Raw genomic sequence first — 14,921 nt, 5'->3', positions numbered from 1 at the left:
GAAAGACGTAAACTTAACTGCTTGGCTAACGTATAACATATAGCACGTACGATTAAGAATGTGATGACAGACATTTTCCGTGATTTAACTCGTTTTATTTTCGAAATTACATATAAATTTCGAAAAAAATATATGTACATATAAAGTAGTTTGGGTTAGCAGTCTTAATTCTGTTTGGAGCAAAACAAATCGGTTAGCCGAATGCAATAGCTTGAGGTCGTGTCTCATTCGGCGTACACTTAGGTATCTAGTGCACTTTGTCGGGCGTGGAGTTTAATCACGTCAGAGCGCGTGTAGTTCACTTAAAAAGGGAAGAGGGCACAATTTTTGATTCGGCCCGAATGCTTATAGATACAATACAGTATAACGTAAACGGTTGATGATTGTGGCAACACATTTTCTCTAAAGATATTACAGAGGTAAACTTTGTATGTTTAAGATTTATACAGGGTTATTTTTTTCATCTTTACCTGCGTACATACAAACATACAGAGTCTAACATTATACCAAGGTTTACCTATTTTTTTGTTGTAAGCGTGTAAGACAATAAAAACAGGTTATAATGTGTTTATAACAGTTTAATACCTGGAGTAAATCCTGTAGGTCTGTAATGATTCAATTCAATTTATTTGTATAGAGCTTTTAACAATTTCCATTGTCTCAAAGCAGCTTTACAGAAGTATGGAAACAGAAGAGAGAGAGAAAAAAGAAATAAATATATAATAATAATAATAATAATAAGAAGGAACAATAAGGATAAAAATAAATAATTGAATATATACAATTAAAGTTTAAAATTAATGAAGCATTTTGTATGTCTGTCTCAGCACCATGGAGGGCTCCAAGTCATCCAGCACCACCATGCAGGTGAGCTTTGTGTGTCAACGCTGCAACCAACCTCTCAAACTCGACACCAGCTTCAACGTCCTGGACCAACTCACCATCCAGGAGCTCATCGGTATGTCCAAAATACTCATCACAAAACTCTATATTCTGGTTGTGATTGTAAATTTAGAAGGTGTTGATTAATTTTCTAAAAAAAAGGAACTCTTTACATTATTGCACTCATTCAAAATCTGTGAGTCTGTTATTTTTACATTATGTTTCTGTTTAGCTCCACTGGTCACCGTGACACCAAGCAAGCAAACAGAAAGCGGTGACACTGACAGTCCACCTGAGGTAACACCAGCCGTGGAGTTCTGTATTTTTGAACTTAAATCCTATAACAATGTATTAGCTTAGATTCATGTTGCATCTTTTACAGGAGGCTTTTGTGGAGAGCAAACAAGATGGCATCTCACGGAAGTACATCCCTCCTGCTAGGTAGAGCAGCTGACCTGAAAAGAGAATATTTTAGGATAGTAACTATTGAGGCCTGGTGATGTCACTAAACAGAGATTTTCTCCTCATTGCAGGATGATGTCCACAGAAAGCGCTAACAGCTTCACACTAATCGGCGAGGCCTCAGACGGAGGGACCATGGAGAACCTGAGCCACAGGTTAAAGGTACAAAATTGAGAACGTTGTAGTTGGTTACAGATTGTACAGCAGTGCTCCTGATGTAAGAGGTTTGAGCTATAGGTTGTCCAACACTGTGTCGCTCTCTCCCAAAGGTAACGAGTCATCTGTTCGACATCATGTCGGGGCAGAGTGACGTCGATCACCCACTGTGTGAGGAGTGTACAGACACACTGCTCGATCACCTTGACACACAGCTCCACATCACAGAGAACGAGTGTCAAAACTACAAGTGAGTTTAGACTGAGCAATAACCAACATGATGCTCCCACCACCATGCTTCACAGTGAGGAGCTAAATGTAGAAAGATTCAAAAGGGGTGAAAACGTATGCAAACCAACTATGTTATTGGCAAACATTTTTGATTGACAGGTGTGAGTGATGGCTTTATTTAACTTACAAAAATAACAGCCATATTTGATCGAGGGAGTGTCTGGAGCTGCTTGTCCAGCTACAGGAGAAAGACAAGGACATGCTATTGGAATAATTACCGCTTACAACCTTTGATTGACGGGTGTTTTTGATTGACAGATGTATTTGTTTGACAGGAAGTGTCTGGAGTTGCTGTCACAGCTGCAGGTGGAAGACGAGGACACGCTGCTGAAAGAGCTGCAGCAGCTCAGGCAGGAGGAGGAGACGCTCATCCAGGACCTGGAAGCCATCGAACAGCAGCGGGAATCCGTCGCCATGGATATCACCGAAGCACGATGCCACGCCCAGCAGCTGGACACAGAGGAGCTTCAGTGAGTTACTCTCACACACCTTCTGAATAATTAAATGATTAGATCTAGAAATAAAGCAGCAAAAGGACGATCACACACAGAGAGAGATATCTGAGAGCCAGAGGTTTTGACCTGATCACAGGATTCTGTCTGTGTCGCACCCAGGTACCAGAAGGAGTACTGCGAGTTTAAACGGCAGCAGCTGGAGCTGGATGATGAACTGAAGAGTGTCGATAATCAGATGCGCTACTGTCAAGCTCAACTGGACCGCCTGAAGAAAACCAATGTCTTTAATGCCACCTTTCACATCTGGTACCTTAATATTTATTCGCCCTCAAAATAGTCCTGTCACTCTCTCTCTCTCTCTCTCTCTCTCTCTCTCTCACTCTCTCTCTCTCACCCCCCTTCCCCCCATTGAGTGCTGTTATATCTTTTATTGTACTTGTTTCAGGCACAGTGGACAGTTTGGAACGATAAATAATTTCCGTCTGGGGCGATTACCCAGCGTTCCTGTGGAGTGGAACGAGATTAATGCGGCCTGGGGTCAGACTGTGTTGCTGCTGCATGCTCTTGCTAACAAGATGGGTCTGCGCTTTCAGAGGTACTGCCACTTCTCGACTCACATTGAAACTGTGATCCTGAGAAAGATAAAATAACATGCGTAATTAAAATGTGATTAAGTTCATAAGGCAGACTTCACAGACTCCACCTGTTACACGTGTAACATTAATTCTGCATACAGTCTAAATTTAGCGCTGTGTGTTGTCTGCGTTACAGATATCGACTTGTTCCTTACGGAAACCACTCATACCTGGAGTCCCTTACAGACAAGTCCAAGGTAAACGGATACCGAGGCGTAGTGAAGAGTTTGATCAGAGAGCTGTGATTGGCTGAGAGGATGTTTAGACAAATGCTGTACCTCTAGAATTTTGAATAATAAGGGTTAGTCATGTTGTGTCCTCTCGCCATTGCAGGAGCTGCCGCTGTATTGCTCAGGAGGACTGCGCTTCTTCTGGGATAACAAGTTTGATCACGCCATGGTGGCATTTTTAGACTGCGTGCAGCAGTTTAAAGAGGAAGTGGAGAAAGGAGACACTGGATTCTGCCTACCGTACAGGTGTCACTTATTTTATCTGAAACAGAAAGTGTAGAAAGTAGAGCTGAAACTAAATTCTGTATGAATAATATCAGACCTGCTTTGGGTGCATTTAAGCTCTCCAACTTGAATTGACTGTAGAAACACTCCAGAAATGCTGAAATCTGTGACACAGATCATTTTCATTCTGTCTTGTTTTTGTTTTCTCGGAGCAGGATGGACGTGGACAAGGGGAAGATCGAGGACACGGGCGGAAGTGGAGGATCGTACTCCATTAAAACACAGTTTAACTCTGAGGAGCAGTGGACCAAAGCACTAAAGTTCATGCTCACCAACCTGAAATGGGGCCTGGCCTGGGTTTCGTCCCAATTCTACAACCGTTAAAACAGAGAGAGCGAGAGATGGAGATCTAGGCTCAGTAGATCTCTCTGATCCCTGGTTCTGGCAAAAGGACCGGCTTTGACTCTTTGTTCACTAAACTTTTTTAACTGTGACTAGTTTAAAGTTTTATGGAAACATTTCCTCAAACAAAACTGAAGAACTCTTGTAAGGAAGACAAACAGCAGCTATGCTATCACTACACCATCTAAACCCAAGAGATTACCCATAAAACGTATCCAGCACTGAGTTTTTGAAATGGTTTTGTCTCAGCTCCACATTTGCTTCCCCTCATGCCTTTAGACTTCTGTGAGATCCGTTTAATAAGAGAACAAGCAAATGGAAATACGTTTGGTGTTTTGTCGCTGCAAATTTTCACCTAGGCCTTGTCCCAGTTCTCTAGTGTTTCTGCAAAGGATCTACTTATAAATTTGTTTGTATCCAGTTTGATAAATGAGGCACCTTTTAAGTGAAGTTAATACATTAACACGGTTTGTGCTTCAACTCAAGCAGTCATGTTCTAAATATAATGATAGCTACGGCAGCAAAATTACTAAAAATGTTAAGAATATATTAAGCTATGATTGTTGTGTTGTCTCAGACTTGGACATGAACTCAGCTGTTGTTGTGTAGTGTTGTACAGAAAAACATGAAATAAAGTGAGGTATACACCAAAGCCAGTTTCCATCCCGTCTTCACCCAAGGTTTATATAATTTCTTCTAAGAATTCTGTCATTTTCCACATCAGGGGAAAACCCTAAATTGACAGAGAAGTATAAAAGAAACCCAAATATAGATTTAGCTCTAAACAAATAGGTCAAAGTGACAAAAATGCCAGCATAAAGCCTAGCAGACTTACAGTGGTGTAAAGTGGTGTATTCTGTTGTCAGAGTGGAACATCAGCGGGCCAAAAACAACCTTGCAGATCCCTAAACTTTTATACATATATATATAAATTTATATATAACTACACCAACTACACCAATAAATTTATAAATTACCATTTCCATCTACAGGAATATTATGACGTATTGCATCCAAAGCCACACAGAGATTGAGCAAGACACAAGGAGATACAGCTCTGATACAGCATTCGGGCATTTACCACTTTAACCAGTGCTGTACATGTCTGACTGTGATGAGGCCAAAATCCTGACTGAAAGCTCTCATGAATGTGATTGGTGTGTAGGTGTATACAATGTGTATACAATCTGCTAATCTACAACCATTCTGAGGTTCACTTCTGGTGGAATCTGTTTAAGAATCTGTGGTGGTATCGGATTCAATACTAATCATGTCAGTGTCATTCATTCTGATGGATTAGGGGGTTGTGATCACTTTACTAATCAAATATTGGTCTCTACCTATCTAGGTATAAAATCACTCGATTGTTTTTAGCTAACACCTGTGGATGCTAAACTAAGAGTTTTATTGTTTGTTATTTTTGATGAATTCTTCCAGTAACATTAACCTTTGTAGTTTATAATCAGTGTGATTTCTTGCTTTGAATTGCAGTTAAATTTTTTTTTAAATCTTGCATTTGAGAATGTACACATTGTGTGTGTGTATATATACGTATATACGTATATATATATATGTGTATATATATATATATATATATATATATATATATATATATATATATATACGTATATATACGTATATATATATATATATATATATATATATATATATATATATATATACGTATATATATATATATATATATATATATATATATATATATATATATATATATATATATATATATATATATATATGTTCATTGTTTTATCCACTGTTTACTTTTTATATGATAATGAGATTTCTCAAATCGTTCTCCCATATACCCAAGCCTGCAAAGAAAAGATTGTGCTGATCATTTCTGTAATAAATAAATCAATAAATACACAAACAATCGAACTCATTAATAAATAAATCAAATAAAGTAATGTAATACCCATATTATTTTTATTTTATTCCTGTACATTTTGGTTTGTATATTCAACACTGCTGTTTTCTGTTCTGTTCAACCTAATTCAAGAACATATTCTGGACAAAACAGCACTTGAATTAATAACTTTTAACTAGGTTTTAGTATTTAAAAAAAAAAAAGAAAGAAAGAAAGAAAGAAAGAATATCCTATTCTGTAAATTAGCTTTACGGGCTTTTATTATGATAGGCGGTCCAGCCCAGTTCTTTAAACTTCCGGGTTGGTCACATGACACTGATTAGAAGATGGCTTCTATTCAGTGGTGAGAAAACTCTTCTCTATTTACATCCCGATAGAATAAAAAGGTTCTCATTATAAATTTAAAATTATAAAAGTGTGTATTATATCTGTACTGTTCAATTTAACAGGCTTATAATCGCAGTTCCATCTTTATATTGTTTATAAGCTAGAGACATAACAGAGGAGTTAAATCACAATAATTCAGTGGTGGCTTTTTGCAGTGTGTGTGTGTGTGTGTGTGTGTGTGTGTGTGTGTGTGTGTGTGTGTGTGTGTGTGTGTGTGTGTGTGTGTGTGTGTGTGTGTGTGTGTGTGAGAGAGTACTGAGTACACCCCCGTTAAAAAGTAACATTTTAAACAATACCTCAATGAACACAAAACAATTGTCCAAAATGTTGACAAGACTAAGTTTAATATAACATCTTTTTAACTTATAACATGAAAGTAAAGTTAATAATTTAATTTAAAATACACATTTTTCAGTTTAACTCAAATTAGGGTGATGCAAAAATGAGTACATCCCACAACAAGTAGACTACATCTAGTACTTTGTATAGCCTCCATGATTGTTAATGACAGCACCAAGTCTTCTAGGCATGGGATGGACAAGCTGGTGACATTTTGCAACATCCATCTTTTTCCATTCTTCAAGAATGACCTCTTTTAGAGATTGGATGCTGGATGGAGAGTGATGCTCAACTTTTCTCTTCAAAATTCCCCATAGGTGTTTAATTGGGTTCAGATCAGGAGACATACTTGGCCACTGAATCACTTTTACCCTGTTCTTCTTCAGAAATCCAACATTGGCCTTAAATGTGTGTTTAGGATCATTGTCATGCTGGAAAAGTGTATGGCGACCAAGGGCAAGGAGTGATGGTAGCATCTTCTCTTTCAGTATAGAGCAGTACATCTGTAAATTCATGATGCCATCAATGAAATGCAGCTCCCTGACACCTGCAGCACTCATGCAGCCCCACATAAGGATACTGCCACCACCATGTTTCACTGTAGGCACCATGCATTTTTCTTTGTATTCCTCACCTTTGTGACGCCATACAGTTTTCAAGCCGTCAGTTTCAAAGCATGGGCCTTGGCAAACTCTAGACGGGTTATTTTGTGCTTGGGCTTTAGGAGAGGTTTCTTTCGTGGACGGAACCCATGCATGGCATTCCGGTGCAGTGTACACCGTATTGTGTCACGGGAAATAGTCTTCGCAGTTTGGCTTTCTACTTATTTAGACAACTGCAGTGAACTTGCATGCCGATTTTCTCGAACCCTTCTCATCAGAAGACGCTCCTGTCGAGGTGTTAACTTCCGTGGGCGACCTGGACATCTCTGTGAGATGGTTGCAGTTCCATCTTTTTTGAATTTTTGTACCACTTTTGCTACAGTATTCTGACTGATAAGTAAAGCTTTGCTGATCTTCTTGTAGCCTTCACCTTTCTGGTGTAGAGAAATTATTTTCTTTCTCAGGTCTTGTGACATTCTCTTCCATGTGGTGCCATTGCTGACAGCATAAAAATGGGCTGTAGCCTAACACCCTTTTATAGTCAGCTGTCTGCTGGACACCGGTGTAATAAATAATTAGACTTACCTGTGGTTGAATTCTTGTTAAATTAGACATTTTTAGTCTAAAATTTTGCTTTGCTCCATACACTTTCAGTGGGATGTACTCATTTTTGCATCACCCTAATTTGAGTTAAACTGAAAAATGTGTATTTTAAATTACATTATTAACTTTATTTTCATGTTATAAGTTAAAAAGATGTTATATTAAACTTAGTCTTGTCAACATTTTGGACAATTGTTTTGTGTTCATTGAGATATTGTTTAAAATGTTACTTTTTAAAGGGGGTGTACTCATTTACGCTGAGCACTGTATGTATGTGAGTGTATGTATGTGTGTGTATGTATGTGTGTATGTATATGTGTGTTTGTGTGTGTATGTATGTGTGTGTGTGTGTGTATGTTGTGTATGTGTGTGTGTGTGTGTGTATGTGTGCGTATATGTGTGTGTGTGTGTGTATGTGTGTGCGTATATATGTGTTTGTATATGTGTATGTGTGTGTGTGTGTGTGTGTGTGAACACACTTGGCTTGAAAATATAAACACAGCAGTAATGAAAGCAACAGAACAACATACATCATCATTATCCCATGCCATGATTTCTGTATTTTTTTTCTGTTTACTAAATTCTGCTGTTCTGCTCATCGCTGTTTAATTCTGTAGTCTGATTGGTTAGAAGTTTTCTTCTATTAGAAGCTTAGTGTATTTCAGTTAGAGGAAATAAATCAGCAGCAAAACAAGGTGGTGTGATGAAACCAGCTTCCACTTTGCAGTAACGACTCTTTATAACTGCTGTAACACGAGTGAGATCAGGAACTTGTTTCGGCGCACATTATTGTAAACATGAAGGGATAAAACGTGCTTGTTTGTGACATCACTGTGTTCACCCTCAGGCATTCCCGCATGCGCAGTTATGACACGGAGTTGAGGAGCTGCCGAGCTTCAGCTTTCTCCGTGCAGAGCAGCGACTACCATCCACTTAAACCCATTACAGTACGTACACCATGTCAAGCGTCCTGTGCAATAACATTATATTTAATAGACAGCCTTTAGATTGACCGGTGCTGTAGTCAAGGACACACAAAAAGCATGAACACAAAACACCTTTATACGAAACGTCCATCCTGAAATTCGAATGCTTCTTTCTCCGCAGGTGACAGACACGAAGTCCCGGCGTGGAGCCCGGAAAGGCAGCACATCTTCGTCGTCATCTTCCTCCAGCTCTGTGGCTCCTGACCCTCTGAGCTCTATGCTGGAAGGCACCGACCCTCTGTCCCTCTTCGCCGCAGCCTCAGCCAGTGAAACTCCTGTGCTGTCTCATAGCAGCTCTGCCATGGTGAGACTCCAAGGCAAGGGAAAAAATCTCACAAAGCTGTAAACAGAAAGCTTATTGTGTTTTTTTTTTTTTAATTATTATTCTTAGGAGCTTGGGAGGAAGCGGAAGGAAAAAGAAGAGGAAGTTGGCTGTGATTTTGAGCCATGGTCTGCTAAACGGGGCGAGATCCTGGCCAGGTTCACCACCACTGAGAAACTCTCTATAGTAAGAATCTGAGTTTGTGCAGCTGCTGAGAGATGAGTGCAAGGTCACCTCACTGTGTGCTCACTGTCTCTCTGTTCTTTTACAGAATCTCTTCATGGGCTCTGACAAAAGTAAGTCAAGCGATAATCAAAACTTTAACCCTTGTGCGGACCTGGGGTCTATTTGACTCATCTGGAAAGTTTAATGTGTCATAACTTGGGTTTCCTTCCACATATTTGCCTGAAATTTGCCAGGATTGTTCCAAATTATGAACTTTGCAAGTAACATTAATTTTGTCTATTTTCGTTGAACTATGTGTTCGTAAAATAAATACTTTCCTCCTCAAGTCCTCCCGAGTCAATTTGACTCGGCCACATTTAGTCGGGCAATAGGTCACACTTTTGCCCTTTTCAGCGCAATGAACATGCATACAGACACAAAAATGCACACATAAAATGTCCACTAACACACACACCCAAAACACACACTCACACACCACACACACACGTACACACACATACACACACACAAATTGGACATTGCATTTCATAAATATAAAGGCCTCCAGAAAAAAAAAAAAGCCACACATTTGTAAATATTTCACACTTTTGATATGCCTTTGCCTAGCAGAGGGCAAAATCTGATCTACCAACAAGCTTTACACACACACACTCACACACAGACACACACACAAGCATTGGGCATTGCATTTCATTAGGCCTCCAGAAAAAACAAAAGCTACTCATTTGTAAATATTTCACACTTGTTATATGCATTTGTCCAGCTGGGAACAATATCTTCTCTTCTCTTCTTCTTCTACCAACAAGCTTTACACACACACACACACGTTGTGTTTTCATATTCAAATCATATTTGTTTCCTTTCTATTATTTATGAATTTAGTTGCAACAGTCAGCTTTGACCTGGGGATGTTTGACATACACCAGCCAGTGGTTATCCAAAATAATATTTAATAATTTCTGCTTATTTTACTCAAAAACATGGCATAATTTCATGAGGTTTATTGTTTATAAATTAAATATAATAAAAAGCATAAGAGGTGTAAAGGAAGTTTTATTCACAATAAATTGTGCCATGTTTTTGAGTGGTGTGTGTGTGTGTGCGTGGCCCGTTTTTGGGTGATCAGATGGCATCTGGTAGGCAAAATGGACATAAGTGTAAAATGTAAGATGATCACACAGAATGGTGATAATTGTATAATTTTTGATTTATAAGCATTCAAGTCAATTTGACCTGGAAAAAAACAGGTTTTATTATTTACTGACATTAAAAATGGTCAAATTGGTTTCTCCTGCCTTTGAAATATACCAGCCTGTAATTGTGCATTAACTTTTGTGCCTCTATAGTGAAAATAATTCAAAATTTCAGTTTTTTTTACTAGAAAATGAGGCATTTTTGCATATTAATGAGGTTTATTATACCAAATATTACAAAGATTTTTGCAAAATATATGTTAATATGTTGGAAACAAGTTAGACAAAAAAGGTGGAAAAAAAGGCTATCATATATATTTAATTTTTTATAAGCAGTCAAAACAGACAAGGTCAACTTGACTAGGCGCTCCTAATTTGCATAGGAATTCAGACGAGGTCTGCAGGAGGGTTAAACAATTTGGGGTGAGTGAGATGAGAAAAAACATTAACTCATCATCATGACAACTGAGAGAACTCTGTTGCTTGAAGCTCATCCACCTCATGGCATGATGTGTACTGAGATGCTTTTCTGATCAGCCTGGTTATCTGGTATCAGAAAAGTTATTGAAGTTACTGTAGCCTTCCTAAGTGTGTGTGTGTGTGTGTGTGTGTGTAAGGTAAAGCCACCAGTCCCAGCTCTGCTGTCTCAGAGAAAGTACGCAATCGTCTGGAGGAGCTAGATGACATGGAGGAAGTGAGTGTGGAATAAAAATCACTCAAATATACTTATTAATAAAATAGTAATGTACTTATGTGTGTGTGTGTGGTGTGTCAGGGCTCTCAGAGGGAGCTGCTGAACCTCTCTCAGCAGGATTATGTAAACCGCATCGAGGACCTAAATCATTCCCTGAAGGAAGCCTGGGCTTCAGATCAGAAAGTCAAAGCGCTCAAAATAGTCATTCAGGTCAGTCAGATGTTGTTTGTGTTACTAAGCGTATAATTCTCGCTCTTTCTCTCTCTCTGTCTCTCTCTCTCACACACACACACACTTCCGCTTCTTTCTTCTCAGTGCTCCAAGCTGCTTTCTGACACATCAGTGATCCTGTTCTACCCCAGCAAGTTCGTCCTCATCACAGACATCCTTGACACATTCGGTAAAAAAATGTGTGTGTGTGTTTGTGTGTGTGTGTTGTATTTAATACTTTACTGATGATGTCTCTTGTTGCTGCAGGTCAGTTAGTTTATGATAGAATCTGGTCCATGTGCTCGGATCCTGATCCTCTGCCAGGTAAACGCCCACTTTGTGTGTGTCCGTGTGAGTGTGTGTGAGTGCGTGAGTGCGTAGGAGCTGCACGTTTTCATTTGAACAGTAGTACTATGACGTGTGATGGCTGACAGATGAAGGAATACAAACCTATCAGGTGTTTTGACGTTTTGTTTTATTTCCTGTCTTCTCTTCAGACTCATTCTCTGTGGAAGATGTGAACGACACGGCCAAAGAGACGTGCCTCAACTGGTTCTTCAAAATCGCCTCCATCAGAGAGCTGATCCCTCGCCTGTATCCTGTATCTGTAACTGTCTTCACTCCTTGTTTAACATGTTGCATGTTGTGTATGTTGATGTCCTTAACGTCTGCCGTAGGTACGTGGAGGCTGCGATCCTGAAGTGCAACCGGTTTGTCAACAAATCGTGAGTGGCTTTTTTTTTTTTTTTTTTTTTTTTTTTTTTTGCTTTATATGGATTTTTTTGTTGTTGTTTCTTGTTGCTTGGTCTTGACTAAGCTGGACATTTTACCACCTTCATCCTGTCAGAGGGATTCAGGAGACTCTTCCTCGGCTCACAGCTATGATCCGAGGGATCGGAGACCCTTTAGTAGCCGTGTACGCTCGAGCCTACCTGTGCAGGGTATGTCACCATGGTAACAGTAGAAATTTCCTGCCACCAGTATTTACATGCTTAGCGATGTTACTATATTCATGATAAGGTAACAGAGCGAGTGTGTTAACGTAAACCTGCGCTACTGACCGAGCTGCTGTTTTGGAGAATTAATCAACACCTGACCACCAATCGGAATGCAGCATTCTTCAGCACTGTGACTAACGCAGACTGTCGTGTTAATACAAGGAAGCGCAGTGTAAAATGTGATTGTAATCAGGTTGTTGACCTTCCGCAGGTGGGCATGGAGGTGGCACCACACCTGAAGGACAGCCTGAACAAGAACTTCTTCGACCTCCTGGCGTCTTTCCGACAAATTCACGGTGACAGCGTTCAGAATCAGTTGGTCATCCAGAGGGTGGAGATTCCTGTCTACCTCACACTGTATTCTCCTGCCATCCACTGGATCCTGCAGTGTGTGGCCTACCGAGCACCCGATGTAAACACACACACACACACACACACACACTCTTCAATGTAACTGCTGAATGCATAATCATCATCCTCATCCTCCTCCTCATCTTTGCAGGTGCTGCTGACAGAAATGATGGAGAGATGCAAGAAGCTGGGCAACAAGTAAAACCTTCTCCCTGATCACTTCCTGCTACAATTCTTTAAATTATAGCTTCCATATTGTGTAATCACAGAATCTGAGCCATGTTGAATCAGTTCTGTCAGAACTGAAGTATGTGTTCCTACACAGTGCTCTCCTGCTGAACTCTGTCATGTGGGCCTTCCGCGCCGAGTTTGTGGCAGCCAGAGCCACCGATTTTATTGGCATGATCAAGGAGTGTGATGAGGCTGGATTTCCCAAGGTAAAGCAGCAGAACACACACAGACCCAGTGTGGAGCTGAGGAGTAGACATGGGGATGTATTTTGATCGCGTTATACGATCGCAGACGCATATATAGTCTGATCACACGCGATGCATTCTGCCTTTTATGCTTTTATTCTCTTTACGGCTTTTGAGAAAACTCTGACGCAGGAATCTGGTTTCCTTCCCCGACTCCAGCACCTGTTGTTTGGCTCTCTGGGCCGGAGCTTGGCCTGTGCAGATCCTCCTGAGTGCGAGAGGTTGCCCATCCTTAATGAGGCCTGGAAGGTCTTTACCAAAGTGCGCAGTCCACAGGTACGCTCCACAGTTTACATTATTCCACCGTTAGACTTTTGATATAATCTGTCAAGGCTCTGGCAGCATTACTGTGTGTTTTCAGGACTATATCACATGTGCTGAAATCTGGGTGGAGTTTACCTGCCGTCATTTTACTGTGAGTCCGACACGACGTCAGCTATTTGTTTCTTCAGAAACTGTGCTTGGGTCTTTTTTTTTTTTTAACATGTTGAATTTTGTTGTCTGATGATAGAAAAGAGAGGTGAACACTGTGCTGGCTGACATCATCAAACACATGACCCCTGATCGAGCATTTGAGGATGCATATCCGCAGGTACCGCACATTCCTCCCACTTACAAACCCCACTTCATAACATCATTACTATCCTGTTTAGAGGTTTTCCTGCTCCTGTTAATCAAACCACTAAAACTGATGATGATGAACCTGTTGACTTGCAGTTGCAGTCAGTTATGACGAAGATCCTCACCTACTTTCACAACTTCTCTGTCCTCTTCTCCATGGTGAGTGCTCCTTCCTCTGTATTGCATCATTGCCGTGTTCCTAATCAACGTTAAACACCTTTTCCTGCTGTTTTTTTTTCCACTCGTTCTATCTTCAGGAGAAATTCTTACCCTTCTTGGACATATTCCAGAAAGACAGCGTGAGAGTAGAAGTCTGTAAATCCATCATGGACATCTTCATCAAGCAAGTATCATTATAACGAAAACGGATGTGATAAATATTATAAGACCATAACATTGACACGACAGAGACTTCCACTTCTGATATCAAGGGGTTCAATGTCCTGCTAGCTGTTTATTTTATTTTTGCTCTGTCTCTAGACATCAGCAGGAGCCGACTCGTGATCCCGTCATCCTCAACGCTCTGCTCCATGTCTGTAAGACCATGCATGACTCCGTCAAGTAAGAGCTTAATCAGTTGCAGACTGTATCGTCATTAACATTATCTATATAGTACAGCTGTTGATACTGTATTACTGTACCTTTATATCTGTGACCGTGAAACTCACGTTATTGTCTCTCTCCTCAGCGCTCTCACTGTGGAGGACGAGAAAAGGGCTCTGGCTCTGCGGATTAATGGCTTCATTCGCATGGTCAGTCTAACTATCATTTTAATCACGGTCCTGAGTAGACGAAGAGAATTACAGTTTTCATTTAGTAACTCAGCTCACATTATTGCCTCAGTGATTCTGTCTCGCTGACTGATGGTGACTGACAGGCTGAATGTCCGACTTATTACTGACTGAGTGGTTGCCTCAGATATTTTGGGACTGTGTTCGGGTTTTCTGTCTGTGCTCAAATGTTCTCTGTTCTCAGGTGTTTTCTCTGTGTTCAGGTGTTTTCTGTGTTCAGCTGTTCTGTCTATGTTCAGTACTTTTCTCTGTGTTCAGGACTTTTCTCTGTGTTCAGTACTTTTCTCTGTGTTCAGGTGTTTTCTGTGTTCAGCTGTTCTGTCTGTGTTCAGGTCTTTTCTCTGTACTCTGGCATTTTCTCAGTGTTCAGCTGTTCTGTCTGTGTTCAGGCATTTTCTCGGTACTCAAGCACTTTCTCAGTGTTCAATTGTTGTTTCTGTACCCAGGTTTTCTCTGTGTTCAGGTGTTTTCTCAAATGTTCATCTGTTCTGTCTGCGTTCAGGTGTTTTCTCAGTGTTCAGCAGTTTCCTCTGTGC

The 14,921-nt window shown here is 40.2% G+C and overlaps 2 protein-coding genes across 3 annotated transcripts in view; both read left to right on the top strand.

Moving 5' to 3' along the window:
• The first annotated feature begins 17 nt into the window (after positions 1-17).
• On the top strand, positions 18-3,843 carry becn1 (beclin 1, autophagy related). 2 transcript variants are annotated; one of them, XM_060862405.1, is made up of 12 exons: positions 18-154; positions 828-958; positions 1,115-1,179; positions 1,265-1,323; positions 1,416-1,506; positions 1,614-1,750; positions 2,067-2,261; positions 2,406-2,552; positions 2,692-2,841; positions 3,018-3,078; positions 3,215-3,357; positions 3,552-3,843. In XM_060862405.1, exons 2-12 carry the CDS (start codon positions 832-834, stop codon positions 3,718-3,720), a joined length of 1,344 nt encoding a protein of 447 aa, XP_060718388.1. In that variant the 5' UTR covers positions 18-154; positions 828-831; the 3' UTR covers positions 3,721-3,843. The 2 variants fall into 2 exon arrangements, with proteins under 2 accessions (XP_060718388.1, XP_060718379.1); XM_060862396.1 differs by lacking the exon at positions 18-154 and adding an exon at positions 161-419.
• A 2,083-nt stretch (positions 3,844-5,926) lies between these two features.
• Positions 5,927-14,921, top strand: part of vps35l (VPS35 endosomal protein sorting factor like) — a 12,440-nt gene continuing 3,445 nt past the window's right edge. Inside the window, exons 1-22 of the mRNA XM_060862370.1 lie at positions 5,927-5,969; positions 8,405-8,504; positions 8,665-8,847; positions 8,935-9,051; positions 9,137-9,161; positions 10,862-10,938; positions 11,020-11,148; positions 11,254-11,338; positions 11,416-11,472; positions 11,646-11,742; positions 11,826-11,873; positions 11,996-12,089; positions 12,358-12,558; positions 12,649-12,695; positions 12,823-12,934; positions 13,133-13,249; positions 13,335-13,388; positions 13,485-13,565; positions 13,691-13,753; positions 13,852-13,937; positions 14,075-14,155; positions 14,283-14,346. Coding sequence (XP_060718353.1) covers positions 5,953-5,969; positions 8,405-8,504; positions 8,665-8,847; positions 8,935-9,051; positions 9,137-9,161; positions 10,862-10,938; positions 11,020-11,148; positions 11,254-11,338; positions 11,416-11,472; positions 11,646-11,742; positions 11,826-11,873; positions 11,996-12,089; positions 12,358-12,558; positions 12,649-12,695; positions 12,823-12,934; positions 13,133-13,249; positions 13,335-13,388; positions 13,485-13,565; positions 13,691-13,753; positions 13,852-13,937; positions 14,075-14,155; positions 14,283-14,346 — 1,935 coding nt within the window. The 5' untranslated portion in view covers positions 5,927-5,952. The remainder of the gene's footprint in view (positions 5,970-8,404; positions 8,505-8,664; positions 8,848-8,934; positions 9,052-9,136; positions 9,162-10,861; positions 10,939-11,019; positions 11,149-11,253; positions 11,339-11,415; positions 11,473-11,645; positions 11,743-11,825; positions 11,874-11,995; positions 12,090-12,357; positions 12,559-12,648; positions 12,696-12,822; positions 12,935-13,132; positions 13,250-13,334; positions 13,389-13,484; positions 13,566-13,690; positions 13,754-13,851; positions 13,938-14,074; positions 14,156-14,282; positions 14,347-14,921) is intronic.

The sequence above is a fragment of the Tachysurus vachellii genome, chromosome 2, assembly GCF_030014155.1.
Source record: "Tachysurus vachellii isolate PV-2020 chromosome 2, HZAU_Pvac_v1, whole genome shotgun sequence".
Lineage (NCBI taxonomy): Eukaryota > Metazoa > Chordata > Actinopteri > Siluriformes > Bagridae > Tachysurus > Tachysurus vachellii.
The sequence above is the reverse complement of the archived record's forward strand: the minus strand, read 5'-3'. Positions and strand labels throughout refer to the sequence as shown.

Bases quoted from the DNA above. Each gene is read 5' to 3' on its own strand.
- becn1 (XM_060862405.1), top strand. From the start codon at position 832: ATGGAGGGCTCCAAGTCATCCAGCACCACCATGCAGGTGAGCTTTGTG. The intron at 959-1,114 runs GTATGTCCAAAA...GTTTCTGTTTAG, and splicing joins CACCATCCAGGAGCTCATCG to CTCCACTGGTCACCGTGACA. The intron at 1,324-1,415 runs GTAGAGCAGCTG...TCCTCATTGCAG, and splicing joins AAGTACATCCCTCCTGCTAG to GATGATGTCCACAGAAAGCG.